The sequence below is a fragment of the Uranotaenia lowii genome, chromosome 1, assembly GCF_029784155.1.
Source record: "Uranotaenia lowii strain MFRU-FL chromosome 1, ASM2978415v1, whole genome shotgun sequence".
Classification (NCBI taxonomy): domain Eukaryota; kingdom Metazoa; phylum Arthropoda; class Insecta; order Diptera; family Culicidae; genus Uranotaenia; species Uranotaenia lowii.
This window is the reverse complement of record NC_073691.1, coordinates 120,649,819-120,670,168: the sequence shown is the minus strand read 5'-3', so window position 1 is coordinate 120,670,168 and position 20,350 is coordinate 120,649,819. Positions and strand designations below refer to the sequence as shown.

Genomic DNA, 20,350 nt, shown 5'->3' with positions numbered 1-20,350 from the left:
GTCAGGTGTACGGGGAAGTAAATTTTTTCTTTTCTTTGCTACTACTCAACGTTACAGTCATCTGCACTGGAATTAAGATTTTCAGAGGAAAATTAATGGAAAATCAATCAGGTATAGATTCTACAAACAGCGCTCTGGGGATTTGAAACTTCTGAGAGCTGTGTGTGTCAATGATTCAAAGAAGTTTGAAAGGTAACAGATTACCAACTGGCAACCCTAGCTCCTGTGGCTATTGTTGGGGAAAAATTCTGATGAAAGTGGACTGTTTTTTGTTGCTGTTGGTGTTGTTGCTCTTTGTCCAGCCAAACCAACAACAAACTGCAATAAAGGAAGTAAAATCCCAAAAGCAAACATAAAGTCAAGAACAAACGACGTAACAACATAATTTTTCCCAAACAACCAAGAATACAAATACAGCGCACACGTACAGACTCACATACACACGTACAAACAGCGAAACGGTCCCCACATTACAGCCCAGCGAGACGTGCAAAGTTTTCTTCCGTAATCGAGCGGTGAGTGGAAAACAAATACCCGCTGGCCCTCCCGGAGGAACTTCGAAGTCATGGTCATGATGTGACGACTACGACGATGCATGGCGGTTGTGGGAATCTATACTTACAGTAGATAGCGACATATGGATGGGTGCCATCTTGTTGTTGTTCCAATTCGAGAGATGGACGATGGGAAAAGTTTTGCAGTCGATGGATCCAACAGCAACAGATAACGACCCTAATTGGCATCGAACTTTTTCGTCGAATTTCGTCCCGATGCCAACCAAGCATATCGTAAGAATTCATTTGGTTGATAAATATTGTTCACAGACTTCTTAAATAAACATCAATATCAATGAGTGGTGATCGAAAATACGAAGAAGGAGTTCAGACTTTCACAAAACGTGTTTTATTACATCTACAGCAGCTATGTTAAACAGCAGCACAATAACCAATGTCAGCTTCCCTGCAAGCAAGTTGGCAAAGGACAGCGGCGGCGCAACAGATCGGCGGTATTAAAATCACAGCTTCGCAATTTTCAGGGAAAATCCTCTCAAGAATAGCTGTCACTACTGATTCTGTCTTCAGGGGCAATCGGCTTAGAAGAGGTAGTAACTCTGTGGAATAAAACAGTGCAAAAGTGTTTAATTACCACCAGGGACTGAAAGTGCTGTAGCTTTGAGTGTTTCTAGTTAAATTTTTAAACAAATGATGCCTAGAAGGAATTTTCTACCATTAAGTGCCAGTTGGTTAGTTTATAACGGAATAAAAGGCACGAGTTCTGTCTAATGTAAACATTTTAATTATTTTCACTGGAAAAAAATAATTTTCACGTAGGTTTTATCAATTTCGATTGAAAGTTCGAATTCTGAAATCGGATACTGAACTCGGATTCTGAACTCGGATTCTGAAATAGGATTTTGAGCAAGGGTGCTTAGCTCGGATTCTCAATTTAGGATTCTGATATTGACTAATGCAAATAACTTAAGCGCATTGAAAACACAAGTCTGCGATTTTTAGATTTCCCGAGGTGCAGGATATTAGAGCAAATTTTGACAATTTTCGGGGCGATGATTTCAAATATTCATTTTGTTTTTTTTTTTTTCTGTCAGCTCTTGCATTTGAGATAACTTTTGAAAATGGGTAAAAATTCATTGAACAAACTTCTGCACTTTTTTAGCACATCTATAGAGCATGGGTGGCCAACCTTTTCAACAAACGAGCCAAATTTTGGATATGAGATTTGCTCGCGTGCCAAGCAAGTTATTTTTCCGTTAATATTCAAGGAAAAAAACAGAATACGCTATTAATATTAAAAATTTAAATTTTATCTCATATCTATACATATAAAAATTAATGTTTGTCTGTCTGTCTGTTCCCTATAGACTCGGAAACTACTGAACCGATCATCGTCAAAATTGGCATCTGAGGGTTTTTGGAGCCGGAGATGTTAGTTGAAACCCCATCCGACTTAAGGGAGGGAGGGCTCCCATACAAAATTTGTAGTTTTTCGAATCAAATTAAAGTCATGACATCCATTTTCCCGAGATTTTTTTTCCTTTGGACGGTTTGTTTTTCGTCTCCATGGTAAATAATTAAATAAATAAATAAATACTGATCAGTGGGAATATTTTGCCGCGTATTTCTCAACCAAGCATATTTTCAATGCAAGACGTGGCGATATGAAGCCTTGATGTGATTTTTTTTACTTGATTCCTTGCTCATTTGTACAGCACATGGTTATGAATGACGCCTAGATGTGATCCAGATTGATTGACAGCAAACGTCGTCGCAAGTGAATAGCAGCCAAAGCATACTGTTCATTGATCGCTGGAAAAATTTAACAATTAGCCGCCTGTTTCTCAACCAAGTACCTACATATATTTCTTATGCACGTGGGGGCGATATGCAACCTAGATATGTTTTTTCTTGCTTAATTGTACACAGCACGTGGAAATAAATGACGCCTAGATGTGACACGGATTGGTATTTTAGCAATCGAATCAAAAGCAATTGAAAGATTTGCAAAATCACTGCCATATTTGTTGTCTAAAAAATATAAATTTAGTTCTGATGCTAATGACATAATGGTATGGCACTTTACTGACAATTGAAAAAAAAAATACTGAAAGTTAAGAATTTAAATACAAATTTTAACCCATTTTGTCTACAAGGTTATTTTTAATCATATTGATAACAGAAATATGAATAAGATGTTTTCAGAGGTAGATCGGAAACATTTTGTTAAACATGTAAAAATGTACTGAACTGAAGTTTTATCAAGCGCCATTTAAATTTAAAGAAGATCTAAATATCCGAATACATTAACTGATCAAGAGCCTTTTCTTTAAGTTAGATAAGATAGGACTGACGTGTGCATAAGTGAAAGGTATCAGTGAAATAAACTAATTTTTATTGACCAAAAGTAAGGCAATTCATTTTCCGAAACAATTTTCATTCAATGAACACTAGAGCATGTTCAAACGTTCAACTTTCCTCTGTAACAAAAAAATAAAAAATTATGTTTTCTTCTTAAAATTGTTACTTCGGCCCAAATACACAACTGAAACGAATTTAGAAATGAAAATGGGAGCTTTTTATTTTAAATAATTCTGAAAAAAACGTCGTACTTTTTGCTTACATACCAATTCAAGTACGTACTAAACATGAAAAATGTTTTTGTGTTACATGGCTGCATAAAAGAAACTTTTGATCAGCTGCTTTTTTTTTGAAAAGTGAAACTTTAGAACTGATATTCAACTGGAAGCAAAATTTTTATAAGAAATTTTTAGTATACCATTGAAGTGTTAAAAACATTATTCCCTCCTGTCAACTTACTCGGTGGGGCAAGAGCAAATGTCGAACATTTAAGAAATTCATCTTCAAAATGATTCAATATGTTGGAAAGACCAGAAGGGGTATTCCGAATGTTGAAACTCAAGCGGATATTTAAAATTCTTAAATGTCTTTGTAAATGATGGTCATTTGCTTTGAAAAGCATTCGTTGAAAGTGGAATAACAAACTGCCGGAATACTGCAGATATATCAATGAAACTTGATGAAACAAACAAACAGATATACGTATTAAATCCATTTTGAAGCCATTACTCTGACGCATCTGAAAATAAGCTTTGAATTTACACTTGCCCCAATATACGGGAGAAATGTTAACTTAGAAATTTGTTTTTGCCAACATTTTTGAATATTTGACTTTCAAAGAGAAAATAAAATCGCGGAGAAATTATTAAGTGATGCAACTGTTATTTTTTGCTTTAATAAATTTATTAAAAAAAAGAAATTTGCACTGTATAAAATCGATAATTTTCATACCATGATAAGTGTTGTTTGGGAAAATTTTAAGCTATAATGGCTCATGTACACGAGATTGGCATATGGCGAAACATTTTTTAAACATAATATTGGCGTAAAAAGGATAGATATTAAAACTGCTTCGACGGGCGTGGATGATGAAAAAAGCTGTTTGAAAATGTTTATAAAAAATCTTTTTCATCGTTTTTTTTTTATTTCGATAGCTAATTTTTTAACTCCAAAAAATACACCATCTAAAGCTAATCAAGGGCTGGAAGTGCTCATAATACAGAATTTTAGGAAAATATTCAAAAAACTGTTCCGATTCACGCTATTGATCGGTTTTCAAAATTTTATTTCCATAAAGTACAATGTGCAATAGATTCCACTATGCGAATCTTTTTCTTTTAATTAGAAATTTATTCTTCAAGCAGTGGGGGACAAAATTGGAAAAGATGGGGGAGCTCCCATGTAAGTTTAAGATAAAGAGCTTTTCAAAGAAGGGACCATATTTTAAAAGAGGGTTTTTTTTGGGTACGGTTATTTGGCATAACTCAAAAATAGAATTGACAAATGTTTTTACGGAAGTTCGTAACTTCCCACTTTGGGAAAAGGTGGAAAATCCATAAATATTGACATTATTTGAGTCATTATGAAACTTTTAAAACAGAGTAAAAATTTCAGATCTTGAAAAACAAGTTTAGAGATCAAGCTTCAGTAAATAATATATACCATCTTTGAATTGCAATTCGGAACTCCAGCTGCAGCTCCCATTTTAAAGTTGTTGGTTCTAAACCATGATAAGGTTTGATTTAAAAAAATGCTTACAAAAATCTAAAGTTGAATAAATTTTTACAAATTACATTTATTTTTGCAAGGTGTAGCAATGCACACCGGGTCAGTTAGTACTTAATATTAAAAACTAAATTCGCCACCCATTTCCAAATTTTTTAAGTTTACCGGTCTCCCTGAAATAATTTTTGGGTGTTTCGAACTTAAATTTAAAAAAAAATACATGGAATGGAATTGATTAGAAATTGATCCGTTCATAAACTTTCGGCATTTTAAAAATTATTTACTAAAAGTACTTATAAGCACGGACCTCCTAAACATATTCGAGTAGAATCTATAAATTAAAAAATATTAAATTTCAGATACATACTTCATAATATAAAATTTTGATTTGATATGTGTATCGAGAAAGTCATCCACAAACATTAAACAAATTCTATAAAAAAAAATATTGATGTTAAGCATAAACAAATCAAATTTCAAACACTTGCGTACCCAAGAATCAAGTTTTTGAATACCAAACAAATGTTGTAAAAATTTGAGTAATATTTGAGGTTTTAAAAACAATTTTTTTTAAATTTAATTCTAATTATGATGTGATTTTGATTCGGAGAATTTTTCAAGTTTGATATGATCTGTTTTTCTGAAGCCCTCCGAACTCCCCAAAATTAAAAGTAGAGTCCGTTCGTAAGCTTACAACGCTCAAACAATTGTGGAGACCACTTTTAAAACCAATGCACAGTGGTCCAGAAATGAAATTTCGTACAACGATCAGACGCTTTGATAAAAATCATATCTTAAGTTTTTTTATATTATAAAGATTGTTACATAATCTTTTTAATGCAATCAACAACAAAAATTGGACTTGCTCCATTTGAAGTTATTGAAGCTTTAAAAGAGTAGTTTTTCATCACAAATGGCCTCATAACTTAAAAAAAAATTCTGATAATCTGATTTCAACAAAAGATGCGCAATAAAATTATTTGAAATGTTGCTGAATACACTATTTTAATAAAATATAATCATGAAAAGATATCACAAATAAACTGATTTTAAGACGACTACCCATAACTTCATGAAAAAAAGTTGTCGCAAAACTTTCAATTCAAGAAATAGATATTTGATATCTTCGACAAATAGATTTTTATGATCTACAATATTTTCTACAATATTAGCCTCTTGTATATTATGGGAGAGTGGGGAATCATGGTCCACTTTATCTCATTGTTCCATAAATTTTTCAATAAGTTATTTTCCCCAAATTCTGACCGTTTTAAAAAAAGCATTTTTTTTTGGATTTTGTAAAATGATGGGGAATCGTGGGCCACTAAATTTAAATTGGCCAAATAGCATGCAAAGTTTATGAGTTGACCCATTGACCCAATGACCCAAAACTGTTATTTCATCTCGTTATTTTAAAGCAATTTCAGATGGTGAAATAAAATAGAGAGCTGTGTATGATCGAATAGATTCTAAAACCTGGCTCGCGAACGTTTTTGCAAAATTTCTTATATAGGATGGACAAAATATTTCGTATAACTCTTCATTTGGCATAAGGCAACTTTACAGATAGGAAAAACGTATTTTAAGTTCTGAATGTGTACAAAAACATAAAAATATAGGTGGTTCAAGATGTGTGGCCCACGATTCCCCACAATCTATGATTTGCAAATAATTTGCGTTTGTATGACTTATTGATGTTTCATCAAAAATTCCTTTTCCACGTGAAAGATCATGACAAAACTAAGATCATAAGCGTAAGAGCATATTTTTGTTATGAAATTTAGGTTCCCCATCGATGCAATTAGCGGGTGTTTTATTTAATTATGTAAGAGAATTTTTCTAACTTTTTTTAGCTTGATAAATAAAAGAAATATATGGCGCGTATTTAGGTCAACAACATATAGAAATATATGCTCAAGCAAAGCTACGACGTTGACAGTTGGTTTGAGATTTTTATCTCAACACACATTAGAGATAATAAAAGTGGCCCACGTTTCCCTATGACCCACGATACCCCACTCTCCCCTACATATTATATTCGTATCTCAGAAATTTTATGAGCCACCATAAAAATATATAGTTAAAATGCCCACCTTCAGTTGCTATAAAAGTTTGTCGAAGTCGTCAAATGCATCAAACTTAAGGGGAAGACGCTTATAACTGTTTCCCACTTAATTTCATTCCTAGGCCACTGTGCAATGATATTGAAAAACTAAAAACAATCGGAAAAATGGAAAGTACAGATAACACAAACCACCAAAATTTCATTTTTTTTTCGAGGTGCAAAGATATTAAGAGCTAATCTTCACAAATATGATTCCACTGCATCTAGTTTTATTTTCCTATCAGTTCTTGTTCTCGAGATAACTGTTAAAAATAGGTAAAAATTAGTTAAATAAACTTGTGCACTTTTTTGGCAAACTAAAGAACATTTCAAAGATTTGGAAAACAGTTTATTTTTATTCAATGAACAACTTTTCAAAAGTTTGCATATAATTTTGTCATCCGAGAAAAAAAAAGTTAAAGTAGTTTTCTTTTGGTCTATTTTTCCCAATTCTGCAAAAATACTAAGCAAAATCTGAATCCGTAATTGAAAAAAACAATACAATAAACAGATAAACAATAAACAGATTTATAACCTGGTTTAAGTTTTCAAGATCGATTTAACTTAAAACTCATAAATTTTAAAATTTTCACACGTCATATCACTAAATTTAGAAGTGATAGATAAAATTTGATCTGATTCAAAATGCCACAATTTTTTAAAATCAGTTGTTAAAACATAGGCAGCAGAAATGCTGTTGCTGTGTCAAATATTGCACAATTTTGAAAATTTAAGTTTTTCGATTAAAATTGTTATTGATCTTAACCTTTTTGCAAAATTACATCATATCAAATCCAGGAGATTCCTTCGACTTTCATTTCGAATGAAGTTGATGAAGATTTATGTTTTTTTTTTTTCAAATGATATAAAACAAGAAAAACATTCAATTTTGAATGGACTTGTGATATAGCTCAGTTGACGAGTCTGTTGTCTCCTGAGCCAATGTCCGCGAGTTCGAGCCCAAGAGTAAAAATCGAACACAGTTGTACCGGATAAGTTTTTCAATAACGATCCGCCAACTGCAACGTTGATAAAGTCGCGAATGCCACAAATATAGTAAAACGACTATAATCGAAACAAAAAAAAAAAAATTTTTTTCTGAGAACATGGTAATTTTAAAAATTGCTTCGCGGACCACAAAAAGACAGCCGCGGGCCAAATGATGCCTGCGGGGCGTGGTTTAACCACCCATGCTATAGAGCTTTATCACTATATTCAAAATGAAGGTTTTTAATCAATTATCAACTATTCCGAAGACAGCAATTGATTTTGATTTAAAAAAAACAGTTATAAAAGATTTCTTTTTGTTATTTTTTTTCAAATCTGCAAAAAACGCCAATTTTACAGAAATTTAAAAAAAATGAACCAAATTGAATCTGTGATATACTTAAAATTATAAGTCAAATCGTTTTGCAGTCTTCAACGAGGATGTTGATTGACTAAAAATCTTCCATATCAAATATTCAATGCCTTTCTTGAATGACGTCAGAGAAAGTTTTTATCTTATCTATTGGAATTATCAAAAAATTATATATCCAGGCAAGGCAAGTTCTACAGTGAGCGAAATAAGAATAGTACTACTATGTGTTTTGCATGTTAAAATATGAATGATTGAATATCACGAAAATTTTCTTCTACAGTTTGTTATGAATTGCTTAACGGATAAATCAAGCATAAGTAGCAATTGGCGTTGAGGACCAAACATATGAAAAAAGGGGTGCGAAATAAGCATAGTACCACTTGAGTTTTTTTTAACAAAAACAAGATTATTTTTAAAAATTTACTGTGTAACAGTGAATAATAATGCTTCTATAAATTATTTGATAAATAACTGCATTTAAAGGAGTTTTCCAGAATTCCAAAGCTTTTCAAAGGTATTCAAAGGGGGTTTTAAGAGATACTCCTCTAGCGTTAAGGAATTTGATGTTTGAGCTATAAAACTTTATCAAACTGCTTGATTTCTTCATTAACATTCATAAGCATGATGCAAAATGATGAAACATAGATTTGAGGCAGAATTTTTATCCAAAAAACAGATTGGAAAAAATACTAATGTTTTTTAATAGTCAAACACCATTTCTCTAGTTTTAAGTCATAGATGGCAGCACTATCTTGCAATTTTACCAAATTTATGTCTATTTTCGAATATCCGGGATTAATTAGAGTGTGCTGGCTGGATGATTTTGGTCAAGAAATAAGTACATGGTACCGTGTGAACGCCTTGGTAATTCTAAGATCATTAAATAGAAAAAAAAATAGAATTGCTTCAAGGTCACTAAAAGTGAACTTTTTGGACAGATAATCAGAATAAAGATGTACTTTGCGATGGAGCTTGATGAACCAGACGGCTAGCAGTATTATTCGTATGATTTGCAATTGAATCGGAAGTTGAGATGAGCAGGAATTTTGGCGGTTGTACATTCTTGTGCAGGTGATTCTTTTGCAAATCCGAAAAAGCTTTCTGCAGCGTGAACTTCCAGAGAACTGTGATTGGAAAATACCTCAAAATTATGAATATGGGCCTAAATAAACTTGGAAAATCAAAATTGAGACTTAATATGGTTTTAACTGCAAGATAGTGCTGCCATCTACGACTTGAAACTGGAATAAGTGTGGTTTACTGAAATAATCTAAGTTTTTAATTCCAACATGTTTTTTCTGATAAAAAAACCCGAATTTTTGTTTTATCTTCTCACGTCATTTTAATGAAGAAAGTAAGAAGTTTGGTATAGAATTACAGCTCAAATATCAAATTTCTTAACGCTTGAGGAGCATCTTTTAAAACCCGCTTTGAAAACATATGGAATTATAAAATACTCCTTAAAATGCAGTTATCTATTCAAATCATTCGTAGAAGCATTTTTATTCACTTTTACACAGTAAATTTTTAAAAATAATCTTGTTTTTGTTGAAAAACTCAAGTGGTACTATGCTTATTTCGCACCCTTTTTCACATGTTTGGTCCTCAACGCCAATTGCTACGTTCAAAAAAAGTAAACTTATTCTTGGATTATCCGTTAGGCTATTCAAAACAAACTGTAGAAGAAAATTTTCGTGATTTTCAATCATTCATATTTTAACAAGCAAAACACATAGTGGTACTATTCTTATTTCGCTCACTGTAAATCCTTGATTGAATGAAGGATAATAAATTGATTCAAGATCAACATTAAGTTGTCATATTAGTTAAATAGTTTATCAGTAACCAATAATTTATTTAACCCAAAACCAGCCAATTTTATAATTTGCACAAGCAATATCACGAAATCTAGAAGTGATAAACAAAATCTGACTAATGCTTTGAATTCAGGACGCCAAAATCTTACAAAATCAGGTTTAAAAACAGAGTCACCAAAAATGCTGCTCCCCTGTGAAATCTTCCAGCGAAAACTTCCTGTCATTTAACCTTTTGTTTCGACATTAGCAGTGAAGAGAACTCTGAGAATCCATATTTAATAATAGTAGCCTACTATGAGCAGGTATACATCCAATGGCTTAAGATTTCCGAGAACTGGAAACCCAAGAGTGAAATGCTTACACGAGCATACAAGTAAGCTACTTACACCCGGCTCGGCCTGTTTCCAGCATTTGTGATGGGAATAGGCCCTCTCACACGGCGTCGATCCATCGACAACATCCCGGCATCGGTTGTACATTTTAAGGACCGGAGTTTTGAGCGCCTTCGGAATTAAATGGTACAGCTCAATCATATCGAGCTCCCCGTCCGGTTTTGTAACGTTCAAACGACGGAACATACAGTCCATGTAGCACTTGAGCTTTTCATCGTCGTCGGCGAAAACATCCGGCTGGGCGTTGAAGCGTTCGATGGATTCTTCGCTGGTCCCAGTCTCCTGGATACAGATCCGACGTTCGACGCTCGTCATTTCGATTAACGCTGCAGGCATAACACCGGGAGATCCCGGCAGTGGAACAGATTCGATGAGTGCTGACAGCATAGGCCAAGTGGCCAGCATCGTCATCAGCAGAGCTGGGGCGGACATTGCAAGTTCGAAGGCACGGACGGCAACCAACAGACAGACGACGGTGATGTTTTCCGCAAAGAGAGGCCTTTCAACAGAGATCGCTTCCGTCCGCTCGTGGTGGACAACTGGCCAGTCTTTCTAATTAGTTTGCCCTTTTTGGCGTCGCCTTAAACTGAACAGCAGCCTGATTTGGATCATCTATTTTATGCGGTTGGCTGTATGTGTTTTTCACAATCCGATACAGGGTCGGATTTCTGCATTATTTCAAGATTGTTAGCAAGGGAAGCACCCCACATCAAGCTTCCCTCTATTCCATCTCTGCTTCCAATCGATGTCGTCAGAAAGAAAATTGATTATCACAATTTCAACAATACGCCGTCGTAGCTCATCACACTAATTATGTTTCCCGATGTATGCCAGGCATCATCATCGGTTGGAATCTTGCAAGCTCACCATTCATTCCAGCAGCTCGGCCAGGCAGCGACCGTTAAAACAAGATAATTGGTACCTTTCATGCGTAAATTGCCATCCCTGCCGGTGACACCACACGGTATGAAAGCGGCAGCAGTGCTTTTTTTTCGCTGCGCCACGTGACATTATTTTCCGATTTCGTGCGTGAAGGGCGATGTGTGTAGGTATGAAAATGACAGTTTGTTTCTTTCCTTTGATTTTTCGTACCTATCACGTTACGCACAAACAAATTTGCCCTCACAACCCCAATCAAATGGAGAGACAGAATTTTGCCCCACCATATTACGTACGGTAGGTGTCGAAATGCAATTACACGATTGAGTTTCTCTTTATTGTGATCTTTTTTTTCTGCCAGGGACACATTAAATGGCTGGAAACTTGACTGTAAGTCTTTTGTCCATTGATTTGTTTTTTTTTTGATAAAAATCTCACTTTTCGTGTTCGCGTGGTATCTGGCTCAGGGCAAGCTTGACTTTAACTTTTCTAGTTAATGTTTAAATGGTTGACTGTTAGGAGAGTTCAGCGACTCGGTAGCCGATTTCCTTCTCCTGTGCCATAACCAGATTGATATCATACTAGGTATGAACAATATAGGGAAGTTGCACTGTTAGAATATTAGCACTAAACATACCGACACTTTGTATATACCTATTTGTACCGCCATGGGTTAAATGACCCCTAACATTTTTCCCATTAAAACTCTCTTGTTTCTCAACAGATTTTTACAAAATTTACAGTTTTGGAAGCTTGAAACGTGACTCAAATATGATTTTTAACAATATTTAACTACAATCATTACTTATAAAGTGAAGAGACCAACCCGGTGTCTTTGTTTTAGAGGTCTTTGAAGGTCCAGCAGTTGATCGGCAGAGCTCGATTGCTCGTGGTGGCTGATTTCATCATGTTTACCGTGGTGAAATTGGCTAACGCGCCGTTGTACTGAAACGGAGATTGCAGGTTCAAGTCCTGCTGGTGAGATGTTGTATCTGTTTAGAAAAATTCATGATATCCACGGTTTATGTTCTTTCGTTCTTTGATACCTCATGTTTCTCTAACTCTTTCCAACACCTACGAAAATATGAATATTTAGCCACCTACCGTGGCCTAGAGGATTGAGTTCAAATCTTCTAAGCCAGAGGTCATGAGATCGAATCTCGATCACGGCACACATAATACTTCTTCTGAGGTCTGGTGCTTTTAGCATTTGAGAGATGCTAGCCATCATATCCTTGAAAGGTGTACGCCTTAGAATTAAGTGAATTAGATCTCTTATAAGAAACATGAAGTTTCACTGAGATCCTATATGTGTGTGTTCATTTTTTTTTTTAAATCGGTATTAATACCGTTTCTTTTCGAAGTTTTTCAAAACAAGTTTACTTAAGAATATTGAAAAAAATCAATTTTTTTTTTTAAGTTTCGTCGATAATTGTCGATAATGGCATTTAATTGAAAATTTCAGATGTTTAGGTCATTCAATATGTTCAAAGCAAGATTGGTTCTACTTCGTTAACCTCCCCAAAGAGGCGAACCAGCCCGAGGCTGAAAGTCTCTATAATAAAGAAAAAAAAAAGTTGGAAAATTAAGTTTGGTTGAAAATCTGTTCATAGGAATTACATTTGAAGTTGTAATAAGGATTCAACCATTTTTTTTAATTTCTTTTCTCATAAGCAACTTTGGCAACTGTTATTAATCTTCGCATCAATTATAAGTTAGGCTTAATCAAAGTCTGATTAGAGATTTGACATTGGTGTAGTAACGCAATTTAAAACTTCATATTTTCTGTTGAAGAGACACTCCAATAAGGTTATATTGTGTTTTCATTCTAGGCACTGTTATTATTTATTATTTTTATGCTACATAGTTCTTTGAACTGAATACTTTTTATCTCTAGCGTGTACAAATATATTCTCAATTTTAAATATACTACTACTTCAAAATTTAGTCTATTAACGTCAAAATCTGCTACAGTCAATAATCTACCAGGTGTTTTAATGATCAAGATTCGATCTCAAGATAACTGACATTGAAGAATAAGGCACTATTCACTTTGTTGAGACCAGCTGGCTAATACGAAACTAGGATAATTCAAAATTTAAAAAATAAACGAAAAAACTGAAGTTTTTGTTATATTTTGGAAATTAATTTTGTGTCTGAACGAATGTTTCAAAAATCGGTATGAAATCGGTATGTTTGACCAAAAATCGGTATCCGCTAAATACCGAATGTTGGTCGGAAATTTCGTCAAAAATCGGTATCACTGGCTGGCATCTCTGAAAATTAGCTTCATGGTGGAGGAGACTTTCTCCTATTCAACGTACTATTCAGGAAAAGAAACGATCTGGGGGTCTAAAACAACTTTCATTTTGAAAATGAGCGAACAAAAAAGCCCGAGCGAAATTTTAATGTTTTCGATAATATTTTATCTCGGAACTCCAAATGTTACAGTTTTGAGCTTAGATGTGTAAGATTCTTTCAAAAAAAAAAAATAATAATAATTTCAAAAATCTGGATAAAAATTAATTTCAACCAAAAACTCTGGCAAACATGTTAAATTTTGAAGAAAAATTAACTTTAAATATTATCTAGAAGTAGTCTTAAAAATAACTGGCAACACTGTAGCAAATAAACAAAAGTAAGGTAATAAAGCTTTATTCTCCATGATCATTTTTATTCTAGACAGAATGAAGTTTTGAGTTGAATGAAGAAAGTTACAATTTTATCATTCGACAATATATTGTTGCTCCCCGAAAAAACCATAGAATAGATTTTCGAACTCAATTTTCAATAGGTTACAGAAATGTGATGAGGCTCTAAGTGGTGGTGAATAATTTATTAATAATTAAATATAATTTCGTTTCCAAACTTTTGAAGTTTAGCAAACAAATTGTGACAAGTTGTCACTGACAACCTACGGTAAATTGTATAAAACAAATAATGTACTTAACACCCCTTTCATCTGCAAATTAGATGTTGAATGGAAAAAAAGCAACAATGCACACATTCAATGATTATCAAAATAGTATTTTTTTTATATTCACTCCTTAAACCACACCCAAAAAAATCATGAGGGAGGAACTATATTTTGTTCAATTACTGAATTGTAACTTTCTTCACTGCACTCAAAACTACATTCTGTCTTTGAAAGAAATGATCATAGAGAAAACACCTTTATTACCTTGCTCTTGTTCGTTTGCTACAGTGTTTTCAGTAAATTTAATGGCTAATTCTGGATAATTTTATAGTTCATTTTCAAATTTTCTTCGAAATTTAAAATGATTGCCAAAGTGTTTGATTTAAAATCATTTTATAAAAAAAATCAGTGATCATTAATTTTTTGAAGTATTCTTAACACATCTTAATTCACAAAGTAAAATTTGATAAAAAGGGTTGTTCTAGATCCCCCGAGAGATTTTTTCTGAATAGTGTGTAGAATAGAGAAGATACTCTATAATGTGCCAAATTAGCAGAGATGGCAAGTTTTCTTTTCTGAAAATTGTTTTAAAAAAAGACACGGTGCCAAATGTTGCAAACAACTACACCCGCCCACGCGGGTGATTTCCTAAGAAAACATTGAAAAACACACACATTCTCCCGAGATATATCTAGGGTATCAAGTATCTTAATTCTCCCTTATTCCTATGTTCATTCGTTTTCATGTTTTGAGTTTCAAGTTTCCATGCAAAACAAACTTAATTTACCATTCAAAAAATGAATTCCTTTAATTTTTTCAAAGACAGAAACAAGCGTGTTCCTGTCAGCGCACTTAAAGGTTCCCTCCTAAAATCCAAAGCTCGTATTAATGCAATCTTTTGCAGACCCCTCAACTGATCGGGAGGGGTACGATGCAGACTCCGAACAATCATAATTTTAAAATTTGCACCCCATGCTCTCCTCCCCGAGCTCAGATGGTACACAAACGGGCAGCTAAAATAAAATTCAAATTTTCGAAAGCGGAAATGGTATACGAAAGAAATGAAAGCGACACCCCCGAGGAGCACAGCCAAGCGAAGGCAAACCTATTTATGTTTGGGAAACTTTGGTAAATAACTTTTCTATTTTGCGAAACGTGGGAACTGTAGGCAAAAGTTTTCGTTTTTTTTTTTGCGTCCCCAGGTTCGAAAATTTTATTCCCGCCACACTGTTCGAATCTCTCCTTAGCCTCTCATTTTACTGTCGCTCTGTTGAGTGTGAAAACGGAAAATTCGTGTCGCGGGCGTTTTCGTTTGCTTATCAAAAAGCTTGTTCATTTTATCATAACTGATCTAAATGCAATTTAACTTTTCAGATCAATTTATGTTACGCAATGTAAATACTGTTTTTGGAAAGAGACTCAGTGTACGAAAAAGCAAAAAAAAAACGGCGTGAGGTTGATGACGATTTCAAACGACTTTCTTTCGCTCCTTTATTGTTGTTTCAGTTTTTGTTTGAGTGACGCTGTGATGTTTGTGCGGTGAAGCAGTGGGAAATCTTTGACGGGAGTATTGTTGCAGCTTTATTTTTCAATATCAGGGGTAAGTGAAACACTTGCGCTTATGACAAACGAAAAATTCAACAAATCACACTTTTGACGAATTTTATTGATTTCTATTAAAAACATTGTATAGGCTGAAAACTTCTCAAAGGAAAAATGAAACAGTTAAGAAATTTCAAATCTGCAATTGATTTTAAGTGCATTTACACGAAAATTTTACAGCTACAACCGAATATTTACCATACAACGTTTAATTTAAACGAAGAAGTCGTATTTTGGAGAAAAAATTTAATGTAAAATTGGGCGCTGAATCCGAAAAAAATATAAAAAACTCAGGAAAAAAAACGTATTTTTTAGAGAATATTTGGTTTAATCGAAGGTTTTTGACTCGACGGTAAATATAAAAAAATAATTATTTCCCATGGATCTTAAATATAAGATTAAATCAAAGATTGCATGTGGTTATTAATCTTAACCGGTTGAAAAATGATGATTTTTCAACAGTAGGGGAGAACGGGGAAACTTTATCGCGTTTTCTTATTTCCATGACATCTTTTATGAAAAATTTGGAAACTCGCCGTCTTTGATTTAAAATTTCTATGCTCCAAAAATAAAAACGATAATTGATCGCGTACATGAACTGGACACATTTTCGTGGAGCGAAAAAAAGAGATTTATTTTTACCTAAACTAGAATTGATCCTTAATTCAAGGATACTTGGTCCTTCATTCAGGACGTTTCCACTTTGTTAAAAATTGAGCAATTCGAAAGATCAAGGACACAAATAATGAAAATGCGAGCAAATTTTAAGAATGCTGAAATATTTAAAAATGATTATTGAATACGAGAGAATGTAATGAGGGATTAAAAAAATATTCAATATATAACAATCTTAGTGGAAGAATGTTCATTTCAAGAGATCCATTGTTGATCTGATGAAAAGGCTAAAATTTAAAATTTTAAGAATGCTATGGATTAAATTAAAACTACACAGAATTTGAATTAAATTTATTGCTAAGAAAGTTTAGAAAAAGACTAAAATTAATAGAAGGTTATTTTTGAAGTAATGCATAAGTTTAATTTAAACGTATTTCTACTGTTGCTGTTAACTGGGAAAACATTGATAACTTTTTTGATTCATATTCAAATATTTTGGAAGGGGTTGCTTTTTTGTAACACTAAAAATTTTTAAATACTCAGAGCAAGTTCACTGGTGTTGGGAAAAAGTGGTAGAAATTTTGTCACTTTCAGCTCTTTTTGAAAATTTTACCATGCAAAAACATTTTCAAGATTTGTGGCCTTCAAGTTTTTTAAGAATACGTGTTGTAGTTTCGCATACTGTGATGCAAAAATATCACGTACGGCTGAAATAGTAACAGAGCTGTAAAAAAATACAACGCCCAAAGATCTTGAAAACATTTTTGCATGGTAAAATTTTCAAAATGTCAAAATTTCCACCACTTTTTCCCAACACCAGTGAACTTGCTCTTTCTGAGGCAAGGAGTATAAGACATAATCAATGATTATTGAATCATGGGTAGCATAATATTCAAACGAAATTAGTGGCAATAACTAAATGTTTGTTACTATGGTTTCAACGTATATCAACATATTCAAAATTATTGTTTTGATGACAATTAGCACTGAAGGCTTAAAACAACAATAACCAATTTTTTGTTGGACTGAATTGAATTTTTTTACGTTTTCTTTCAAAAACAAATATACCCAAAAGATGGACATTTTTGCTGCATACATTTAGGGGCAAAGTTATAAACATTTCTCAATTCTTGTTTGCTTCAAAAACAAATGAAATTTTACCATCATGCCATTCCCTAGGTCTTCTCACTGTTCCTATGTTGTTGTTTTTTTTTTAAACTCAACCATTTGACAGAGTTTTTCATCAAGGCTGATAAATTTCATTCAATTTCGTTCGACCCGACCAACGTCTAGTAGTCAATGTCATCGAAAGAATATCAATGTCGTCTACAAGTTGAATGACCAAGCTACAATGTCAGTCATTTAGCAATGTCAATATTGAATGACATTTTTGCGCTCCACTCGCATCACACATACGGTCGTCTTCCTATTTCATTTTCTGGCTGTGTTGGGAGCGATTTTACGTTATAAGTTGAGAAACAGTTGAAAAAATGTAGTTGTTGGCTGTAAAAAGGAAAAAGCATAGTAAGCACGATGTCGTTCATTCAACTTGGTCATGACATTGCAAGCATATGTCGCTGACCAAAAATCAGTATCTCATGACATAGACATGTAAAGCAGTATCAAAGTCGGCTGACATTGGCTGTCTGACACTGATAATTTGCAGCTCTGTTTTTCACTATTTGTTCTATACATGCTTTCTCATAGAAAATGCCCGATTTTTTAAATATCCAAAAATCACCATAAAAATAACTCTAAAACTATACCTTTACAAAGGACATAAGTTAAACTTTCATACAAATCAACTCATTTGCTTCTAAATGCTATCATTTTTTCAGGAGAGGTGATTGTTTGTGAGTCTTCGAAAAAAACAGATATTTAAAAACTTCAAAACTACATACATTTAAAGTAATATAAAAAATCTCAACTACAAACCAAATTGGTCCTATTTGAAACTCAATTTATAGGCTTCCAAGCGTAGCGAACAGATATTTTAAATTCAGACTTAGTTAATGATGATTATCTGCAAAAATTTCATGTTGATCAAAGTTACCCCGGTGATCGAAGTTCCCCCAGTTAACGGTACCGTTTTAAATTTCTTCAGAAAGGCTATTGAATTTCGTTGGAACAATGATGGAAAGTCGACGTTGGCCAAAACTAGTTAAACTTGTACTGCACTTTAAAGGATGAGATTGACGAGTTTTGTGATATCGTAAACCCGCATTGAATCTTATGTTTTGATAATTAAGGCTATGATCATTTAGTATCCGGGCAGTTACAAACGTGCATATTTTAAAAACTATTCATTTGATCGAAAAACTTTCTATGGAGGAAATAAAGATGTTTACATGACATTTAATGTAAAAATATATAAAAAAAATTTTCAATGATTTCAAGAAATATACTCTAACTTTTTCATAACATCTCTTTTTTATCTTTGCACACTTTTTTCAGTCATGTATAGATTTATTTTTTTTTACCACAGAAGCAAATACTTTGCAAAATCATGATATTTTACACAAACTCATCTGGAAAAATCAATTGGAATCTGGTTGAAACCTTTTCATGAATAGGCATCTCGAAGAATTTGACCTCTTAAATTCGGTTATATCATAAATTTCTTTGTCCATCAGAACACATCTGTCACATTGCGTAAAAACCGGTTGCACAGATTGCGATCTATGAAACTGCTCATTATTAGTTATTTACTCGTTAAGCGTTCTACTTTTAGTTATTTTCAATAACCATAGTCTTTTTACCCATATTTGAGATCAAGGGTCCCACTCCGATGCTTGGTTTGAACTTCGTGATCATCCTAAAGTGGCTCCTTATACTTCTTAACCATTTGAGCCAAAAAAATTTAGAAAAAATCAACAGTTCATGAGTTTTCAAGTAGACAATGAAGAATTTCCGAGGTGATTGTGCAAAATTATTTTTACCATGTCTTTTTGCATCGTAAATATCTCAAACACACGTTAACTTAAAAATCAATCAAAAATAGGCAAAATAGTCCTTCTCATAACCAACACAACGCTACTAAAGTTTTGCATATCCAAGCTCTAGTAACGTAGCTATCACCGAAATAAAGTGTCCGGATACTAAATGATCATAGCCTTATTTAAAGATTGTGAATTATCAAAAACATAGGTTAAAGCTAGCAGATCACAAAGTCTGAAAAGTAGTAGTTTATGCTGAGATCAATTAAAATAAATTGAAATTTTTGGGTATAGATAAGGAAGAATGAAGTTTTCATACAACGATTATGAAGAGTTTGACTAAGAGGAACAAGGGGGAATGAAGCTCTTCACCAAGTAACTATTAAGAAGTATCAACGGGAGTGTACAAAAGCAAAATAAAATTTGAGTTAAATATGGCGTGGGATAAACGCTTTCATCCTCCATTAAATTCCGCTCAGGGATGATTTTTTTGTAGTTGATCAATGTGGTAGAACCAAGAATTAGTAACTTCCTCTACAATTAGATAGTTTGAGATCACATTGAAGTTCTATTTTCTCATGTACTTTTTTTTAGCAAGATTGAGGGTTGGAGGTTGGCTAAACAATATTTATAAAGTCTGTTCACATAGAATCTGGTCGAATCTTTTCATTTACTGCAGCGCCCCTTGTTGTCAAATCGCGAATCTATTGACAGAGTTTTGATCCGGATGAATTGTTTACTTAGTGATGAAAATTTCATCAAGATTGAAGTAGTCAGTCAAAAGTTATCGACGATGGAACGCGAAAGGCGAGAGAAAATTCTGCACACTCACTTAGAGAAACCGACGTGGTCAGGGGTAAAGATCGCGAAATTCCTGAAATATTCAAAATCGACTGTAAATTCGGTGCTGCAACGTTTCCGGGAGACCCGTTACCGGTGGATCGAGCAAAACAAACCAGGCGTAAAAGTGGAACATATTACCGGAAGCTGCGAGCAAAAGTAATTGCGTGATTTGGCAAAAAAGTTCAAGACGAACCACAGTACAGCTCGACGAATTTGTTTGCGAGAAGGCTTGCGGTCGTATCATGCAAGCAAACACCCCAACAGGATGCTGAAACAAAACCTGGTTG

General features: G+C 33.6%; 2 protein-coding genes across 2 annotated transcripts in view; both read right to left on the bottom strand.

Annotated features, from left to right (window-relative positions):
* LOC129737866 (hemicentin-2-like) overlaps positions 1-20,350 on the bottom strand; it is an 811,499-nt gene that overhangs the window by 115,398 nt on the left and 675,751 nt on the right. The window lies entirely within an intron of this gene.
* Positions 885-10,845, bottom strand: LOC129739447 (general odorant-binding protein 83a-like). Its single transcript, XM_055730901.1, has 2 exons — positions 10,266-10,845; positions 885-1,111 (listed from the first exon to the last, which is right to left on the bottom strand). The coding sequence occupies exons 1-2, from the start codon at positions 10,701-10,703 to the stop codon at positions 1,094-1,096; spliced, it is 456 nt and encodes a 151-aa protein (XP_055586876.1). The 5' UTR covers positions 10,704-10,845; the 3' UTR covers positions 885-1,093.

Bases quoted from the DNA above. Each gene is read 5' to 3' on its own strand.
- LOC129739447 (XM_055730901.1), bottom strand. From the start codon at position 10,703: ATGTCCGCCCCAGCTCTGCTGATGACGATGCTGGCCACTTGGCCTATG.